Consider the following 21,823-nt stretch of genomic DNA (forward strand, 5'->3'; position numbering starts at 1 on the left):
CACACTGACACAGAGATTAAACACCCACGAAACACAAGTGGGAAACCAGGCTACACACACTGACACAGAGATATTCTGTGTGGATTTAAACACCAACCGAAACAGTTCAATCAGAGACAACTAACTATTCCTGCCTCTGATTGAGAACCATACCACACTGACACAGAGATTAAACACCAACCGAAACAGTTCTGTGTGGAACACACACTGGCTAAACGCAAACACAACATAGAAAACGGAACATAGACAACCTACCCAACTCACGCCCTGACCATACTAAAACAAACACAACATAGAAAACAGAACATAGACAACCCACCCAACTCACGCCCTGACCATACTAAAACAAAGACAACATAGAAAACAGAACATAGACAACCCACCCAACTCACGCCCTGACCATACTAAAACAAAGACAACATAGAAAACAGAACATAGACAACCCACCCAACTCACGCGCTAAAACAAACACAACATAGAAAACAGAACATAGACAACCCACCCAACTCACGCCCTGACCATACTAAAACAAAGACAAATCAAAGGAACTAAGGTCAGAACGGGACACCCAGAGGGGGTGTGGTATATTTTTTTTACCTTTATTTAACTAGGCAAGTCAGTTAAGAGCAAATTCTTATTTTCAATGACGGCTTAGTGGGTTAACTGCCTGTTCAGGGGCAGAACGACAGATTTGTACCTTGTCAGCTCAGGGGTTTGAACTTGCAACCTTCCGGTTACTAGTCCAACGCTCTAACCCCTACCCTGTGTCTGATATACCACGGCTAAAAGGGCTGTTCAACATCCCAAACTTGTTTACCATTATCTACTTCAAATATGGCATGGTTCTACTACACTGCCCTCCTGAATTATTGGCACCCTAGGTAAATATGTCATTGCTGTTTATCAGCTTGATCTTAAACTGAAAATATCATATGAATCTAACCTTTCATTGATTTAAAATTGTTCTGACATTTTTTTCAAAAACATGCATGTCACAATTATTGGCACCCCTGCATTTAGTACATAGTACACCCTACAGCTCTGAGTTGTCTCCTATAATGTTTGATGAGGTGGGAGAACACACCCTCCTATCACCTAGATAACAGCTCTGAGTCGCCTCCTATAATGTCTGATGAGGTGGGAGAACACACCCTCCTATCACCTAGATAACAGCTCTGAGTTGTCTCCTATAATGTTTGATGAGGTGGGAGAACACACCCTCCTATCACCTAGATAACAGCTCTGAGTCGCCTCCTATAATGTCTGATGAGGTGGGAGAACACACCCTCCTATCACCTAGATAACAGCTCTGAGTTGTCTCCTATAATGTCTGATGAGGTGGGAGAACACACCCTCCTATCACCTAGATAACAGCTCTGAGTTGTCTCCTATAATGTCTGATGAGGTGGGAAAACACACCCTCCTATCACCTAGATAACAGCTCTGAGTCGCCTCCTATAATGTCTGATGAGGTGGGAGAACACACCCTCCTATCACCTAGATAACAGCTCTGAGTCGTCTCCTATAATGTCTGATGAGGTGGGAGAACACACCCTCCTATCACCTAGATAACAGCTCTGAGTTGTCTCCTATAATGTCTGATGAGGTGGGAGAACCACCCTATCACCTAGATAACAGCTCTGATCACCTAGATAACAGTCTGTCTCCTATCAATGCTCTGAGTGTCTGATGAGGTGGGAGAACACACCCTCCTATCACCTAGATAACAGCTCTGAGTTGTCTCCTATGTCTGATGGAGAACACACCCTCCTATCACCTAGATAACAGCTCTGAGTCGTCCTCCTATAATGTCTGATGAGGTGGGAGAACACACCCTCCTATCACCTAGATAACAGCTCTGAGTTGTCTCCTATAATGTCTGATGAGGTGGGAGAACACACCCTCCTATCACCTAGATAACCGCTCTGAGTTGTCTCCTATAATGTTTGATGAGGTGGGAGAACACACCCTCCTATCACCTAGATAACAGCTCTGAGTCACCTCCTATAATGTCTGATGAGGTGGGAGAACACACCCTCCTATCACCTAGATAACAGCTCTGAGTCGCCTCCTATAATGTCTGATGAGGTGGGAGAACACATAGGAAGGGGTTTGAGATCATTCCTCCATACAGAAACTCTCCAGATCCTTCAGAGTCCTTGGTCCCTGCTTGTGGACTCTCCTCTTCAGATCAGCCCACAGGATTTCAATGAGGTTCAGGTCATAATTTTTTCTTGATGAGTTTATTTTAGTTTTACAATTTTAACTAAATGAAAGGTTAGATTGATATATTTTGAATGTAATATCAAGCTGATAAACAATTACCTTTTTCACTGCAATTGTGGTTCCTACCTAGGGTGCCAATAATTCAGGAGGGCAGTGTATCTGTATAAGTTTGAACCACTGTCACTTATTTTGATTCTAAGCAATGTTGTCCTGGTAGACCATTCCATTCTTGTGGGCCGGCTAAGGAGTATTGGTGTCTCTGAGGGGTCTTTGGCCTGGTTTTCTAACTACCTCTCAAAGAGTGCAGTATATAAAGTCCGAACATCTGCAGTCTCAGCCACTGCCTGTCACTAAGTGTGTACCCCAAGGCTCGATCCTAGCCCCCAAGCTCAATTTATATCAACAACATAGCTCAGGCACTAGGAAGATCTCTCCTCCATGTATATGCAGATGATCCAGTCTTATATTCAGGTTCCTCCCCGGATTTTGTGTTAACTGCTCAACAAAGCTTTCTTAGTGTCCAACAAGCTTTCTCTGCCCTTAACCTTGTTCTGAACACCTCCAAAACAAAGGTAATGTGGTTTGGTAAGAAGAATGCCCCTCTCCCCACAGGTGTGATTACTACTTCTGAGGGTTTAGAGCTTGAGGTAGTCACCTCATACTAGTACTTGGGAGCATGGCTAGATGGTACACTGTCCTTCTCTCAGCACATATCAAAGCTGCAGGCTAAAGTTCAATCTAGACTTGGTTTCCTCTATCGTAATCGCTCCTCTTTCACCCCAGCTGCCAAACTAACCCTGATTCAGATGACCATCCTACCCATGCTAGATTACGGAGACATAGTTTATAGATCGTCAGGTAAGGGTGCTCTCGAGCGGCTAGATATTCTTTACCATTCGGCCATCAGATTTGCCACCAATGCCCCTTATAGGACACATCACTGCACTCTATACTCCTCTGTAAACTGGTCATCTCTGCATACCCGTTGCAAGACAGTGGTAGATGCTTATTTATAAAACCCTCTTAGGCCTCACTCCCCCCTATCTGAGATACCTACTGCAGCCCTCATCCTCCACATACAACACCCGTTCTGCCAGTCACATTTTGTTAAAGGTCCCCAAAGCACACACATCCCTGGGTCGCTCGTCTTTTCAGTTCGCTGCAGCTAGCGACTGGAATGAGCTACAACAAACAAACACTCAAACTGGACAGTTTTATCTCCATGTCTTCAAAGACTCAATCATGGACCCTCTTTCTGACAGTTGTGGCTGCTTCGCGTTATGTATTGTTGTCTCTACCTTGCCCTTTAACTGTTGTCTGTGCCCAATAATGTTTGTACCCTGTTTTGTGCTGCTGCCATGTTGTGTTGCTACCATGTTGTTGTCATGTTGTGTTGCTACCATGCTGTGTTGTCATGTGTTGCTGCCATGTTGTTGTCATGTTGTGTTGCTACCATGCTGTGTTGTCATGTTGTGTTGCTACCATGCTGTGTTGTCATGTTGTGTTGCTACCATGTTGTTGTCATGTTGTGTTGCTACCATGCTGTGTTGTCATGTGTTGCTGCCATGCTATGTTGTCTTCGGTCTCTCTTTATGTAGTGTTGTCTCTCTTGTCGTGATGTGTGTTTTGTCCTATATTTTTATTTCATGTATTTTAAATGTTTATCCCAGCCCCCGTCCCCGCAGGAGGCCTTTTCCAGGCCGTCACTGTAAATAAGAATTTGTTCTTACCTGACTTGCCTAGTTAAATAAAGGTTAAATAAATAAGAAATGTACTAAATTTGAAAGCGAACAGCAAATTCCACTAGTGTGGCTAATCCTTATTGTGACTAGCTTCACACAGGTGTGCAAGGCAGAGGTGAACCATATCCAGCATGTGGCAGAGTTGTTAGTTTGGCACTGTTGATCAGCACACATGTGGATTTAAATGTCAAGAAGACCGGAGAAGGAGCATACTGGAATGTATTTTGGATGTTAAACTGGTGAGTTTTTCTGATGCACAACAGAGCCAGAGCAGAGGCGCTGTTAATGTTAATGTTAGCTAGCAACTTTTTTGGTCAACAGTTTGAGTTGTGTTCCGTCTGACAGTGAAATGTGGCTAGCTCTTACTGTAGCCTGGACTATGGAGTAGCTAGCTTGCAAAAGCCCATTGCATGCATAGTAAGGTAGCAGCGTGACAATTTGTCCAAATTTTGGTGTTGGTTTTGAACTAACGTAAACTCATCCCATTCCGTACAAATGTGTGCAACCGCAACATTCGCAACATTCAAATGTGTTCTGTAGCGACTGTGTTGACATCAAAATCAGGGGTGTGAACTATGTTTCTATTCACGCGTTGATTGACATGGTAATGGCTCTATAGTATTGGAGAAAAGTTGAAAAAACTGATCCTCCGTTACATCGTGACGTGTCATGCCGTAACGTACAGCGCGGATAAAGCAACTAGTTCTCTCTCCACCAGGTGTAGCACTTCTCTCGTCGTTAAAAAACAAGAAATGGACAGTGACGGGGGTAAGAAATGGACAGTGACGGGGGTAAGAAATGGACAGTGACGGGGGTAAGAAATGGACAGTGACGGGGGTAAGAAATGGACAGTGACGGGGGTAAGAAATGGACAGTGACGGGGGTAAGAAATGGACAGTGACGGGGGTAAGAAATGGACAGTGACGGGGTAAGAAATGGACAGTGACGGGGGTAAGAAATGGACAGTGACGGGGGTAACAAATGGACAGTGACGGGGGTAAGAAATGGACAGTGACGGGGGTAAGAAATGGACAGTGACGGGGGTAAGAAATGGACAGTGACGGGGGTAAGAAATGGACAGTGACGGGGGTAAGAAATGGACGGTGACGGGGGTAAGGGGGGATACCTAGTCATTTTTTGCGTCATCACTGCAAGCGATCACCATTCTCAAAGCCGCTGTGAAACCACACACTGTTGAATCATTCCCACGGTGAATGGCTAGGCCGGCTACGCTATGAAACCACACACTGTTGAATCATTCCCACGGTGAATGGCTAGGCCGGCTACGCTATGAAACCACACACTGTTGAATCATTCCCACGGTGAATGGCTAGGCCGGCTACGCTATGAAACCACACACTGTGATTCATTCCCATGGTGAATGGCTAGGCCGGCTACGCTATGAAACCACACACTGTTGAATCATTCCCATGGTGAATTGCTAGGCCGGCTACGCTATGAAACCACACACTGTGAATCATTCCCACAGTGAATGGCTAGGCCGGCTACGCTATGAAACCACACACTGTTGAATCATTCCCACGGTGAATGGCTAGGCCGGCTACGTTATGAAACCACACACTGTTGAATCATTCCCAAGGTGAATGGCTAGGCTGGCTACGTTATGAAACCACACACTGTGAATCATTCCCACGGTGAATGGCTAGGCCGGCTACGCTATGAAACCACACACTGTGAATCATTCCCACGGTGAATGGCTAGGCCGGCTACGCTATGAAACCACACACTGTTGAATCATTCCCACGGTGAATGGCTAGGCCGGCTACGTTATGAAACCACACACTGTTGAATCATTCCCAAGGTGAATGGCTAGGCCGGCTACGCTATGAAACCACACACTGTGATTCATTCCCATGGTGAATGGCTAGGCCGGCTACGCTATGAAACCACACACTGTTGAATCATTCCCACGGTGAATGGCTAGGCAGGCTACGCTATGAAACCACACACTGTTGCAGAGACTTTGATATTACCAGCCGCAATCGATATGGTGAAAACAATGTGTGGGGAGGCAGAAGACACAGAAACGCACACCAATACATGTCACATAACACTGTTAAACTAATAATTTATGCTATTGCTAGCAATCGAGAGGAAACTGACTGAACGACTCAAACTCCCCAGCTCATGCTCTCCAAATGGACGTTAGCTGTGAGGGTCGAGATGCCCATGCATTGACTTTTGTCGGGGGATGCTATTAACGAGGACATATTGTTCTGTCTCACGAAACGGCACAGGGGATGTTCAGCGTGCTGCATGGCAATATTGACAAAAAAACTGATTCCATAGGATCGAATGGTGGGGCTCCATCTATGGCGGGACGGTGGGCAGGCCTCTGTCCTCGAGTTATGAATGTGTCTACCTCTGCCATATTTTTTTTTACCTTTATTTTACTAGGCAAGTCAGTTAAGAACAAATTCTTATTTACAATGACAGCCTAGGAACAGTGGGTTAACTGCCTGTTCAGGGGCAGAACGACAGATTTGTACCTTGTCAGCTCGGGGATTTGAACTTGCAACCTTCCGGTTACTAGTCCAACGCTCTAACCACTAGGCTACCCTGGACACATTGTATGATATACCGAGATTAACTGGTGGCAAAACAGCTGAGCACAGAAGAGAGATATACTGCAGCATCAAACCATATCCACCGCGCTCACGCCTGTTCACAAAGCTATGTGGAGATATGAGTTCAGAGCATGACAATATCCTATTTCACAATGAGGCTTGATGGTTATCGAGGGGGAGTGTTTGAAAGATTTTTCACATTGAGAGAGGAAGTGTTGTCATTCACAATGGAGAAGAAAAAAAACAAGTAAACTTTCTGTTTAATGAAAAAACTATCTGTCTCCTTGCCTATGTATTGATATTTGAGAAGCAGAACGAACGCAAGCATGCAGGGGAAATACCAAAACATTTTACAGATGTGTGACCAAATCAGGAAATAATTATTATTGGAGAGAGAGTCAAAGGCTGTGCATGTTTCTAACAGAAAACAGCATCAAGTATCCCACACGAGTGATGACTGCTCACCTCCAACGCTTGAAAGAGCACTTTGGGACCTACTTCCCAATCCGTTGGCCTGTGATCCTGGCTCAGTTAATTTTTACCTTTATTTAACTAGGCAAGTCAGTTAAGAACAAATTCTTATTTTCAATGATAGCCTAGGAACAGTGGGTTAACTGCCTCAGGGGCAGAACAACAGATTTTTACCTTGTCTGCTCAGGGATTTGATCTTGCAACCTTTCGGTTACAAGTCCAACGCTCTAACCACTAGGCTACCTGCCGCCAGAGTTAATATGCCAGTAAGTGAAATCGAACAGCTGATTGAGCTGTCATGTGACCGAATGCATTCACTGGTCACTAAAGAGGAGTTCTGGTTCCTGACTCAAAGTGAATACCCATTAACGCCACTTTCAAAACAACTGGGAACTTGGAAATCTTCGACTTCCAAACTAGTAACTCAGGAAAAAAACAAGGACCCGCTGGGAAAAATCTTTTGAATGGTCATCCAACTGGGAATTCCAACTCGGGAATACGGGCCTCTTTCTAGAGCTCATACTTTCCGACCTGAAGATCACCGACGTCATGATTTGGCCTTGTCTTGAAAGCGTCATGAAACTCATGGTACCCTTCGTCAGCTCATATCTGTCATAGCCCCACACTAAAATGATGTGATGGTGAGTTGAGAAGACAATCCGAAATACTGTTAAAATGTTTTTGAATTGACTGCCATAGCACCAAATTAAAAAGTGAACATTGGCTGTTAATTACATAGTTGCTTTTTCACATGGCGGCGAGACTTTTTATGTATCAAAATGGGGTCGTGGGTCAAAAAAAGTTTGGGAACCACTGAGCTATAGTGACAAACATAAAGAAACACACACCTCTCTCAAATGCAGGTTCTCTTTCTCCCTCTGGTCCAGCTGCTCCTCCAGATGACCCACCTGGTACTCCGCCTCCTCGCGTGCTGTTGCCATGGTGATTATCTCTGACCTCTCAACTCGCTGACCCCTCCCTCCTCCCTGGATCATCTCCAGCAGCCTCTGGATGGACTGGTCCCTGGCCCCCAGCGTCTGTTTCTGGGAGTCAATCCTCAGCTCCATCTCTTCCAGGGTCTTCCTCAGCAGGTACAGCTCCTTGCCCTGCCGTTCGTGATCTGACTGCAGTCGGCTGAAGTTCTCCTCCGTCAGATCCAGGGGAGGGGGAGAGGAGAAGCCATCGCACCCAGGGACCATGCATGGGCTGCTGGGAGGGCTGAGGCAACGGCCAGGGCTGTGGATGAGGTGGCTGGGGCTCTTTCTAGACAAGGGGATGAGAGTGTTAGCAGGGCTGTGTCTGGGGCCAGGCCCAGAGTTGTGCCCAGGGCTGTGGATGTCAGCTTGGTGGTGTCTGACGTTGGAGCTGTACCCAGGGCTATGGGGATGGACAGGGCTGTTTCTGGGCCCATGGTTGTAGGTGCTACTGGGGCTGTGTCTGGGGCTGACTCCTAGACCAGGGCCGGGGCTATGTCTTTGCCCAGGGCTGTGGAGGTGACTGGGGCCCAGACCAGGACTGTGTCCAGGGCTGATGCCAGCCCGGTGGTCCTCAATATGGAGTTCTCGGTTCGGGCCGGTGTGAGTGGAGATGTTTGTGTGAGATCCCGAGTTCTCTTGCTGCAGACGACTGTTCATCTCTCTATGACTTCTCAGCTCTTCCTGTAGCCCATGCACTGACAACTGGAGATGCTGAGAGAGAGAGACAGAGAGAGAGACAGAGAGAGAGACAGAGGAAGAGAGACAGAGAGAGAGACAGAGGAAGAGAGACAGAGAGAGGGACAGAGAGAGGGACAGAGAGAGAGAGGAAGAGAGACAGAGAGAGAGACAGAGAGAGAGACAGAGGAAGAGAGACAGAGAGAGAGACAGAGGAAGAGAGACAGAGAGAGACAGAGAGAGAGACGGAGGAAGAGAGACAGAGAGAGAGAGCGAGAGACAGAGAAAGAGAGACAGAGAGAGAGACAGAGGAAGAGAGACAGAGAGAGAGACAGAGAGAGAGACAGAGAGAGAGACAGAGGAAGAGAGACAGAGAGAGACAGAGAGAGAGAGACAGAGAGAGAGAGACAGAGAGATGAGCCATTAAAAAGAAGAGATAAACAGGGAAGACACAGAAACACAAGGAGGACAATGACACACACACAGCTGAACACAAAAGGATGGGAGCAAACTCAGGACACACCTTGTTTCTTCTAGGTTCCCAAACCTGCAGCATAATATGGTGAAGTAAAAAATAAACAAAATAAACTGTTTTAAAAAGTAACAAGCTAAATTAAACAGAACACACTCATTCCCTGCTGGCTAAATTAAGCACTTTTAGCTAAAGTATACAATCATTACATGTATAATCAAAGGTAAGGATCTGTATATCTTCAATACTCTACTATAGCATTTCAGAGTTGATTGACTCTCTGTCATTATTCACACATAAATGCAATGTCAACACACTCCAGTAGATGGTGACACTTCCACTCATAAAGATAGAACACAGGGCCAGACAGGGTGACACCACTCTAGCAGGAAGGATGATGGCTCTGTGGGCACAAGGGTCAGTTGAACTTAACAACCCTTACTTTACTAAGTTCAAACTGTCACATCATAGTTTTACTGGGTTAAAAACAGAGAAGTACAGGCTCGCTAGGAGACATGGCAAAAACAGCTACTTGTTACAGACCCGCACACAAACAGTTTTCACACAAATACAAAAACAATAACTTTAACACATACAAAATAGCTATCAAATACAAAGCCTACAAGAATGATGAACAAAATAAATACTTTCAACTATGCAGGAAGCTCAAACTGTCTGAACGACGTCAGTTGGAACACTTCTCCCATCATAGAACAACACACTGACACACAGACACTCTGACACACTGACACACAGACACACTGACACACAGACACTCTGACACACAGACACTCTGACACACAGACACTCTGACACACAGACACTCTGACACTCTGACACTCTGACACTCTGACACTCTGACACTCTGACACTCTGACACACAGACACACAGACACACACAGAGTACACAGAGTACACACACACACAAAGTACACAAACACACACAGAGTACACACACATACACAGAGTACACACACATACACAGAGTACACACACACACACAGAGTACACACACAAAGTACACAGAGTACACACACAAAGTACACACACACACACACACAGAGTACACACAAAGAGTACACACACACACACAGAGTACACACACACACAAAGTACACACACACACACACACAGAGTACACACACACACACAGAGTACACACACACACAGAGTACACACACACACACAGAGTACACACACACACACACAGAGTACACACACACACACACAGAGTACACACACACACAGAGTACACACACACACACACAGAGTACACACACACACACACACAGAGAACACACACACACACAAAGTACACACACACACACACAGAGTACACACACACACACACAGAGTACACACACACACACACACACACAGAGTACACACACACACACACAGAGTACACACACACACACACAGAGTACACACACACACACACACAGAGTACACACACACACACAAAGTACACACACACACAGAGTACACACACACACACAGAGTACACACACACACACAGAGTACACACACACACACACACACACACACAGAGTACACACACACACACACAGAGTACACACACACACAGAGTACACACACACACAGAGTACACACACACACACAGAGTACACACACACACAGAGTACACACACACACACAGAGTACACACACACACACACAGAGTACACACACACACACACAGAGTACACACACACACAGAGTACACACACACACAGAGTACACACACACACACAGAGTACACACACACACACACACAGAGTACACACACACAGAGTCAATGTGGAGGCTATATACAGGTAGTACTGCTACAGAGTCAATGTGGAGGCTATATACAGGTAGTACTGGTACAGAGTCAATGTGGAGGCTATATACAGGTGGTACTGGTACAGAGTCAATGTGGAGGATATATACAGGTAGTGCTGCTACAGAGTCAATGTGGAGGCTATATACAGGTAGTACTGGTACAGAGTCAATGTGGAGACTATATACAGGTAGTACTGGTACAGAGTCAATGTGGAGGCTATATACAGGTAGTACTGGTACAGAGTCAATGTGGAGGCTATATACAGGTGGTACTGGTACAGAGTCAATGTGGAGGCTATATACAGGTAGTACTGCTACAGAGTCAATGTGGAGGCTATATACAGGTAGTACTGCTACAGAGTCAATGTGGAGGCTATATACAGGTAGTACTGGTACAGAGTCAATGTGAAGGCTATATGCAGGGGGTACCAGTACAGAGTCAATGTGGAGGCTATATACAGGTAGTACTGGTACAGAGTCAATGTGGAGGCTATATACAGCAGGTACTGGCACAGAGTCAATGTGGAGGATATATACAGGTAGTACTGGTAAAGAGTCAATGTGGAGGCTATATACAGGGGGTACTGGTACAGAGTCAATGTGGAGGATATATACAGGTAGTACTGCTACAGAGTCAATGTGGAGGCTATATACAGGTAGTACTGGTACAGAGTCAATGTGGAGCCTATATACAGGTAGTACTGGTACAGAGTCAATGTGGAGGCTATATACAGGTAGTACTGCTACAGAGTCAATGTGGAGAGTCAATGTGGAGGCTATATACAGGTAGTACTGGTACAGAGTCAATGTGGAGGCTATATACAGGTAGTACTGCTACAGAGTCAATGTGGAGGCTATATACAGGTGGTACTGCTACAGAGTCAATGTGGAGGCTATATACAGGTAGTACTGGTACAGAGTCAATGTGGAGGCTATATACAGGAGGTACTGCTACAGAGTCAATGTGAAGGCTATATACAGGTAGTACTGCTACAGAGTCAATGTGGAGGCTATATACAGGTAGTACTGCTACAGAGTCAATGTGGAGGCTATATACAGGTAGTACTGGTACAGAGTCAATGTGGAAGCTATATACAGGTAGTACTGCTACAGAGTCAATGTGAAGGCTATATACAGGTAGTACTGCTACAGAGTCAATGTGGAGGCTATATACAGGTAGTACTGCTACAGAGTCAATGTGGAGGCTATATACAGGTGGTACTGCTACAGAGTCAATGTGGAAGCTATATACAGGTAGTACTGCTACAGAGTCAATGTGGAGGCTATATACAGGTAGTACTGCTACAGAGTCAATGTGGAGGCTATATACAGGTAGTACTGCTACAGAGTCAATGTGGAGGCTATATACAGGTAGTACTGCTACAGAGTCAATGTGGAGGCTATATACAGGTAGTACTGCTACAGAGTCAATGTGGAGGCTATATACAGGTAGTACTGGTACAGAGTCAATGTGGAGGCTATATACAGGTAGTACTGGTACAGAGTCAATGTGGAGGCTATATACAGGTACAGGTAGTGGAGCTGCTACAGAGTCAATGTGGAGGCTATATACAGGTAGTACTGGTACAGAGTCAATGTGGAGGCTATATACAGGTAGTACTGGTACAGAGTCAATGTGGAGGCTATATACAGGTAGTACTGGTACAGAGTCAATGTGGAGGCTATATATACAGAGTCAATGTGGAGGCTACTGGTACAGAGTCAATGTGGAGGCTATATACAGGTAGTACTGCTACAGAGTCAATGTGGAGGCTATATACAGGTGGTACTGGTACAGAGTCAATGTGGAGGCTATATACAGGTAGTACTGCTACAGAGTCAATGTGAAGGCTATATACAGGGGGTACCAGTACAGAGTCAATGTGGAGGCTATATACAGGTAGTACTGGTACAGAGTCAATGTGGAGGCTATATACAGCAGGTACTGGCACAGAGTCAATGTGGAGGATATATACAGGTAGTACTGGTAAAGAGTCAATGTGGAGGCTATATACAGGGGGTACTGGTACAGAGTCAATGTGGAGGATATATACAGGTAGTACTGCTACAGAGTCAATGTGGAGGCTATATACAGGTAGTACTGGTACAGAGTCAATGTGGAGCCTATATACAGGTAGTACTGGTACAGAGTCAATGTGGAGGCTATATACAGGTAGTACTGCTACAGAGTCAATGTGGAGACTATATACAGGTAGTACTGGTACAGAGTCAATGTGGAGGCTATATACAGGTAGTACTGGTACAGAGTCAATGTGGAGGCTATATACAGGTAGTACTGCTACAGAGTCAATGTGGAGGCTATATACAGGTGGTACTGCTACAGAGTCAATGTGGAGGCTATATACAGGTAGTACTGGTACAGAGTCAATGTGGAGGCTATATACAGGAGGTACTGCTACAGAGTCAATGTGAAGGCTATATACAGGTAGTACTGCTACAGAGTCAATGTGGAGGCTATATACAGGTAGTACTGCTACAGAGTCAATGTGGAGGCTATATACAGGTGGTACTGCTACAGAGTCAATGTGGAAGCTATATACAGGTAGTACTGCTACAGAGTCAATGTGGAGGCTATATACAGGTAGTACTGCTACAGAGTCAATGTGGAGGCTATATACAGGTGGTACTGCTACAGAGTCAATGTGGAGGCTATATACAGGTGGTACTGCTACAGAGTCAATGTGGAGGCTATATACAGGTAGTACTGGTACAGAGTCAATGTGCGGGGCACCAGTTAGTTGAGGTAATAGAGGTAATATGTACATGCAGGTAGAGTTATTAAAGTGACCATGCATAGATGATATAACTGCTCCGCCCACAACCGTAAGGCTCTCCAGAGGGTAGTGAGGTCTGCACAACGCATCACCGGGGGCAAACTACCTGCCCTCCAGGACACCTACACCACCCGATGTCACAGGAAGGCCATAAAGATCATCAAGGACAACAACCACCCGAGCCACTGCCTGTTCACCCCGCTATCATCCAGAAGGCGAGGTCAGTACAGGTGCATCAAGGCTGGGACCGAGAGACTGAAAAACAGCTTCTATCTCAAGGCCATCAGACTGTTAAACAGCCACCACTAACATTGAGTGGCTGCTGCCAACACACTGACTCAACTCCAGCCACTTTAATAATGGGAATTGATGGGAATTGATGTAAAATATATCACTAGCCACTTTAAACAATGCTACTTAATATAATGTTTACATACCCTACATTACTTACCTCATATGTATACGTATATACTGTACTCTATGTCATCTACTGCATCTTTATGTAATACATGTATCACTAGCCACTTTAAACTATGCCACTTTGTTTACATACCCTGCATTACTCATCTCATATGTATATACTGTACTCGATACCATCTACTGCATCTTGCCTATGCCGCTCTGTACCATCACTCATTCATATATATTTATGTACATATTCTGTATCCCTTTACACTTGTGTGTATAAGGTAGTAGTTTTGGAATTGTTAGCTAGATTACTCGTTGGTTATTACTGCATTGTCGGAACTAGAAGCACAAGCATTTCGTTACACTCGCATTAACATCTGCTAACCATGTGTATGTGACAAATAAAATTTGATTTGATTTGATTTTAACAGAGAATAGCAGCAGCGTAAAAGAGGGGGGCAATGCAAACAGTCTGGGTAGCCATTTGATTAGATGTTCAGTAGTCTTATGGCTTGGCAGAAGCTTAGCCACAGTGATGTACTGGGCCGTACGCACTACCCTCTGTAGTGCATTGCGGTCGGAGGCCGAGCAGTTGCCATATTAGGCAGTGATGCAACCAATGCTCTTGATGGTGCAGCTGTAGAACCTTTTGAGGATCTGAAGACCCATGCCAAATCGTTTCAGTCTCCTGAGGGGGAATAGGTTTTGTCGTGCCCTCTTCACGACTGGCTTGGTGTGCTTGGACCATGTTAGTTTGTTGGTGATGTGAACACCAAGGAACTTGAAACTCTCAACCTGCTCCACTACCGCCCCATCGAGGAGAATGGTGGTGTGCTCGGTCCTCCTTTTCCTGTAGTTCACAATCCTCTCCTTTGTCTTGATCACGTTGAGGGAGAGGTTGTTGTCCTTGCACCACACGGCCAGGTCTCTGACCTTCTCGCTAGAGGCTGTCTCGTCGTTGTCGGTGATCAGACCTACCACAACTTAATGATGGTGTTGGAGTCATGACTGGCCATGCAGCCATGAGTGAACAGGGAGTACAGGAGGGGACTGAGCACACACCCCTGACGGGTCCCCGTGTTGAGGATCAGTGTGGCAGATGTGTTGTTACCTACCCTTACCACCTGGGGGCGGCCTGTCAGGAAGTCCAGGATCCAGTTGCAGAGGGAAGTGTTTAGTCCTTAGCTAAGTGATGAGCTTTGTGGCCACCATGGTGTTGAACGCTGAAATGTAGTCAATGAATAACATTCTCACAGGTGTTCATTTTGTCCATGTGTGAAAGGGCAGTGTGGAGTGCAATAGAGATTGCATCATCTGTGGATCTGTTGGGGTGATATGCAAATTGGAGTGGGTCTAGGGTTTCTGGGATAATGGTGTTGATGTGAGCCATGACCAGCCTTTCAATGCACTTCATGGCTACAGACGTGAGTGCTATGGGTCAGTAGTCATTTAGGCATGTTACCTTAGTGTTCTTGGGCACAGGGACTATGGTGGTCTGCTTGAAACATGTTGGTATTACAGACAATCAGGGAGAGGTTGAAAATGTCAGTGAAGACACATTCCAGTTGGTCAGCGCATGCTCGGAGTACACGTCCTGGTAATCTGTCTGAACCTGTGGCCTTGTGAATGTTGACCTGTTTAAAGGTCTTACTCACATTGGCTACGGAGAGCGTGATCACACAGTCATCCGGAACAGCTGATGCTCTCCTGCATGTTTCAGTGTTACCTGCCTTGAAGCGAGCATAGAAGGCTTCTGGTTGGGTATGTACGTACATTCACTGTGGGTGACTGTACTGACGATGTCATCGATGCACTTATTGATGAAGCCAGTGACTGATGTGGTGTACTCCTCAATGCCATCAGAAGAATCCCGGAACATGTCCCAGTCTGTGCAAAACAGTACTGTAGCTTAACATCTGCTTCATCTGACCACTTTTTTGACCGAGTCACTGGTGCTTCCGGCTTTAGTTTTTGCTTGTAAGCAGGAATCAGGAGGTCAGAATTGCCAAATGGAGGGCGAGGGAGAGCTTTGTATGCGTCTCTGTGTGTGGAGTACAGGTGGTCTAGAGTTTGTTTTCCTCTGGTTGCACATAGGTAAAACGGATTTAAGTTTCCCTGCATTAAACTCCCCGACCACTAGGAGCGCCGCCTCTGGACAAGCATTTTCCTGTTTGCTGATTGGCCGTATACAGCTCATTGAATTGGTTTGTGATGGTAAATAGACAGCTACGAAGAACATAGATGAAAACTCTCTTGGTAGATAGTGTGGTCTACAGCTTATCATGAGATACTCTACCTCAGGCAAGCAAAACCTTGAGACTTCCTTAGATATCGTGCACCAGCTGTTGTTTACAAATATACATAGACCGCCACCCTTTGTCTTAACAGAGGCTGCTGTTCTATCCTGCCGATACAGTGTATAACCCACCAGCTGTATGTTATTCATGTCGTCGTTCAGCCACAAGATATTACAGTTTTTAATGTCCCATTGGTAGGATATACATGCTTGTAGTTCGTCCACTTTATTATCCAGCGATTGTACATTGGCCAATAGTACAAATGGTAAAGGCAGATTAGCCGCTCGCCGCCATATCCTCACACCCCGACCTCCTTCCGCGATACCTGCGTCTCTCCAGCGATTGACGGGGATGAGGGCCTTCTCGGGTGTCTGGAGTAAATCCCTCTCGTCCGACTCATTAAAGATAAATTATTCATCCAGTTCAAGGTGAGTTGTCGCTGTTCTGATTTCCAGAAGCTCTTTTCGGTCATAAGAGACGTAGCAACAACATTATGTACAAAATAAGTTACAAACAATGCAAAAAATATATATATAAATAGCTTGGTTAAGAGCCCATAAACCGGTTGGTTAAGAGCCCATAAAATGGCAGCCATCCCCTCCAGCGCCATTTGAGTAAAGGAGGACCTTTTTAATGCTAATATTTCCCTGTCTCACAACCGGTCTCCCTCTGACTATCTCCAGAGAGGAGGGAAGGAGAATACAGAGAGGGGGAGAAGTAACAAGAATGGAGAGAACAAGAGGAGAGAAAAGGCAAAAGAGAGGAGGGAGGAAAAGGATGAGAGAGGGAGAGGGCAGAGGAACTTTGGCAGACAATAGATAATAGTGGCTTCTGTCGTGACGATAAGATATTACTAGAAACTAAAAAGTTAAGTCAGAAGGTCGAGGGAAGAGAAGTACAAGTTTAGAGAGGAATCAATAAAGGGTGCAACCGCTGTTTGGCCTCCTCAATTAGAGTGTATTGATCCTACCATGTGCGTTTGTTAAAGAGGATTGTACTGACTGCAGAACAACAAGACCTCAATATCACCCATATTCCTGTCTACTGATATGTATCAGGTCTGCTAAAGAACAGCTATGTAATCTGTCATCATAGTGAACAGGTAGCCTGGCAGGTTGGAGCATTGGACCAGTACCCGAAAGGTTGCTGGATCGAATCCCCGAGTTGACAAGGTGAAAATCTGTCGCTCTGCCCCTGAGCAAAGCAGTTAACCCACTGTTCCCCGGGCGCCAGGACGTGGGTGTGGATTAAGGCAGCACCTCTCTGATTCAGAGGCGTTGGGCTGAATGCGAAGACACATTTCAGTTGAAGGCAATCAGTTGTACAACTCACTAGGTATCCCTTTTTCCCTACACACAGCACACACTGCTGTGTTCTGAATACAAACAATGATGATGTTTGGATCATGCCTAGTGGTATCCATCCACCCTAAAGACTTTACAAAGAACCACAATAATACAAAGAAAGATTAAAAAACATATATATTAAATCACTGTCTCACCCTCAATCCCCCTGACCCCTCACCCCCACCTCTCAGGTTATGTAAGGACTATGTTATGTGTCATCAGGATAATGTACAGGCTACGGTGTACGGTATGTGCTATCTATGGCATCAGAGTAGTTATTATCAATGTACAGTAAGTGAAGATATTCTCCATATGCTCCATCCAACCACAAAGGAAGCTGTCTGTAGAATGATTCTGTATTCAGTCACTATTAATGAAAATACAAAAAGGTTCATCCCCTGTGGACTCAATGTATCTCTGTTCTTCATCTGAGTGAGTAAAAACAGTGTGTGTGTGTGTGTGTGTGTGTGTGTGTGTGTGTGTGTGTGTGTGTGTGTGTGTGTGTGTGTGTGTGTGTGTGTGTGTGTGTGTGTGTGTGTGTGTGTGTGTGTGTGTGCGTGCGTGCGTGCGTGCGTGTGTGTGTGTGTACGCCGGTGTAAAAGCACAGTGGTACAGTTAGTGTAAGAGTGTGAGACCGAGCTAAAAAAGGTATGGAGAGGAGGCTTCACAGCTGTGTGAGGGAGAAGAAGCTAAGCCTCATAAAACACACCTCTGTGAGAAGGACAGAGTGAAAGGGAGAGAAGACAGACCAGAGAGCAGTCTATAGAACCTCTCCTCCCATTAATTCTAACTTCACAGAAGAACTGACTTTTATAGCTGTTAGAATGCCAGCCGTTGGACATGTTCCCATGGTAACAGTGAGAGTGCCGTGTGGTCTTTATGTACACTGCCGGTCAAAAGTTTGGGGTCACTTAGAAATGTCCTTGATTTTGAAATAAAAGCACACAAAAAAAATGGTCCTTTAAAATAACATTAAATTGATCAGAAATACAGTACAGTGTAGACATTGTTAATGTTGTAAATGACTATTGTAGCTGGAAACGGCTGATTTGTTATGGAATATCTACATAGACGTACAGAGGCCCATTATCAGCAACCATCACTCCTGTGTTCTAATAGCAGGTTATTAGCTAATCCAAGTCATTTTAAAAGGCTAATTTGTCATTAGAAAACCCTTTTGCAATTATGTTAGCACAGCTGAAAACTATTGTTCTGATTAAAGAAGCAATAAAACAGGCCAGTTAGACTAGTTGAGTATCTGGAGCATCAGCATTTATGGGTTCGATTACAGGCTAAAAATGGCCAGAAATAAATAACTTTCTTCTGAAACTCATCAGTCTATTCTTGTTCTGAGAAATGAAGGTAATTCCATGCGAGAAATTGCCAAGAAACTGAAGATCTCGTACAACGCTGTGTACTACTCCCTTCACAGAACAGAGCAAACTGTCTCTAGAACTAGAATAGAAAGAGGAGTGGGAGGCCCAGGTGCACAAATGAGCAAGAGGACAAGTACATTAGAGTGTCTAGTTTGAGAAACAGATGTCTCACAAGTCCTCAACTGGCAGCTTCATTAAATAGTACCCGCAAAACACCAGTCTCAACGTGCTTCTTTAATCAGGACAACAGTTTTCAGCTGTGCTAACATAATTGCAAAAGGATTTTCTAATGATCAATTAGCCTTTTAAAATGATAAACTTGGGTTAGCTAACACAACGTGCCATTGGAACACAGGAGTGATGGTTGCTGATAATGGGCCTCTGTACACCTATGTAGATATTCCATTTTTTTTTTAATCTGCCATTTCCAGCTACAATAGTCATTTACAACATTAACAATGTCTACACTGTATTTCTGATCAATTTGATATTATTTTATGGGGATTTTTTTTAGGCATTTCTTTCAAAAACAAGGACATTTCTAAGTGACCCCAAACTTTTGAACGGTAGTGTATGTCTGTCTAAAAAAAAACACCCAGAAACCCATTGGGATACATTATAACTTTTTACACAGAAACCTCCAGGCAGACGGTGTGGATGCTTTGTCCCCATGTTAAGACCATCATGGGCCTTCAATCAAGCCTCCCTCCCCCAGTTATTCTCACCTGGTCCTCCTCTGGAGAGGCCCACTTCTGTTCCTTCAGGATGGATGTAAGGGCTCCCTCCTCTTTCCTCATCCCTCTGTCTCGACTTTTCACCTCCGGGCTCCAGAAGTTCTTTCTACTGTTGACAGAAGAGCTCATCCTCCCTTCTCTCCCATCCCTCTCTCCATCCATCTCTCTTCTCAGCAGTTCATTCTCTCTCTGCAGCTCCCTGAGCTGAACCTGGATGTCTTCTCCACCCCGTCCAGCCTGCCTCAGCAGCCCTGAGGGCCCCCCTGCCTGGAGGTGCTGGGTGTGGCTCTGGTCCCCATAGCCCTGGCTGTCTGATGTGGTGGTGATGTTGGGGCTGCTGCCCATGGCTGTGGTCCGGCCCGTGTAGGAGGTTCTGCTGGTGGCTCGCCCCAGAGTCATGGTTCCTTTAGGGTAGCCACCGGAGGAGGCCAAGGCATCGCGGTCACTTAGGTACATGGGGCCGGAGGTGGCGTAGGCTGCGTTCAGGGACTGGATGTTCTCCATAGACAAGGTTTTACCCCCTGACCCTGTCCCGGCCGACTTTGACCCAGACCCACTAGCCACGCCAAGTTTACGGTACCCCTGCTTCGGGTTCTTCTGTAACTTAGTTGAACGTGCGGAGCTGCCCTCTCCATGCCCAGTGCTCCTGGCACTGTCATGCATCCTGCTCTGATGACGGCTGGATTCTAATGTGGAAACATGGCAGCTACATGCTCAGAAAGAAAAACAAGTGTCTAACGAGGTGCCGTCTTTCTTGTCCTCGGGATCCTTATGTTTTTGGACTAGGATTTGTTTTACTCACTGACATTCATCTCTGTCACTGGTGGTTGGAGACAGTCACAGTTCCAACACAGCAGGCTGCTGATCTCTCATACAGGCTGGTCACTATTCTGGAGCTCACTGCCACACTGGAGGGTACCATGGATACTGTGGAAGAGAGCAGGAGGGAGGGAAATGAAAATAGATGGAAAGAGGAAGAGAAAAGATGGCGCCAATCAACAAAATCACACCAGCACAGACAATATCACCCCTGAGAGAACTGTGCTATTTCAATTGAGAAGTGAGATCTTAGACAGGTCTAAGCAGGCAGGAATCCTGTAGTATTGGGTTCAGAGTGGGAGTGGGCCTCTACTCTATGCTGAAAAGCTTTCTCTAGGTCTAGGCAACCCCTAATTAAACCCACATGCGCACTGTATAACCACATAGAGAGATAGAGAATGAGGGGAGAGAGGGATGATGAAGATGAGAGCGAGAGAGCGAGAGAGCGAGAGAGCGAGAGCGAGAGCGAGAGCGAGAGAGTGTAAGCGAAGAGAGAGGAATTGGCTATCCAAAATGGGGATATGTGGAGAAATCACTTTGCAAACCTCTACAGCAATATAACAAAGAGCCCAGAACAAAAAGATATACAAGAAACATTACAAATCCTTGAATCAGCAGTCAAAGACTATCAGAATCCTGTGGATACACCAATTACAGAAGAAGAATTATTGGAAAAACTATGCACTCTCCAACCCAAAAAGGCCTGTGGTGCTGATGGTATATTAAATGAAATGATCAAATATACAGACCACAAATTCAAATTGGCTATACTCAAACTCTTCAACATTATCCTCACTGCAGGTATTTTCCCCGATATTTGGAACCAGAGATTGATCACACCAATCTATAAAAATGGAGACAAATTTGACCCAAATAATTAGAGGAATTTGCGTTAACAGCAACTTGGGGAAAATTCCCTGCAGTGTTATAAATAGCAGACTACATCATTTCCTTGACGAACACAACGTCCTGAGCAGAAGCCAGATTGGATTTCTAATTATCGTACATCAGACCACATTTACACCCTCCACACTCTAATTGATAAACAATTTGGCACAAAGGTATTTTTTGTA

General features: G+C 45.3%; 1 protein-coding gene across 1 annotated transcript in view; it reads right to left on the reverse strand.

The window, feature by feature from the left end:
* Nucleotides 1-20,594, reverse strand: part of LOC139367367 (ELKS/Rab6-interacting/CAST family member 1-like) — a 341,621-nt gene extending 321,027 nt beyond the window's left edge. Inside the window, exons 1-2 of the mRNA XM_071105566.1 lie at nucleotides 19,923-20,594; nucleotides 7,876-8,715 (exon numbers count right to left, since the gene is read on the reverse strand). Of these exons, the coding sequence (XP_070961667.1) occupies nucleotides 7,876-8,715; nucleotides 19,923-20,594 (1,512 nt within the window). The remainder of the gene's footprint in view (nucleotides 1-7,875; nucleotides 8,716-19,922) is intronic.
* Nucleotides 20,595-21,823: the final 1,229 nt, after the last annotated feature.

This window comes from Oncorhynchus clarkii, chromosome 16 (genome assembly GCF_045791955.1).
Source record: "Oncorhynchus clarkii lewisi isolate Uvic-CL-2024 chromosome 16, UVic_Ocla_1.0, whole genome shotgun sequence".
Classification (NCBI taxonomy): domain Eukaryota; kingdom Metazoa; phylum Chordata; class Actinopteri; order Salmoniformes; family Salmonidae; genus Oncorhynchus; species Oncorhynchus clarkii.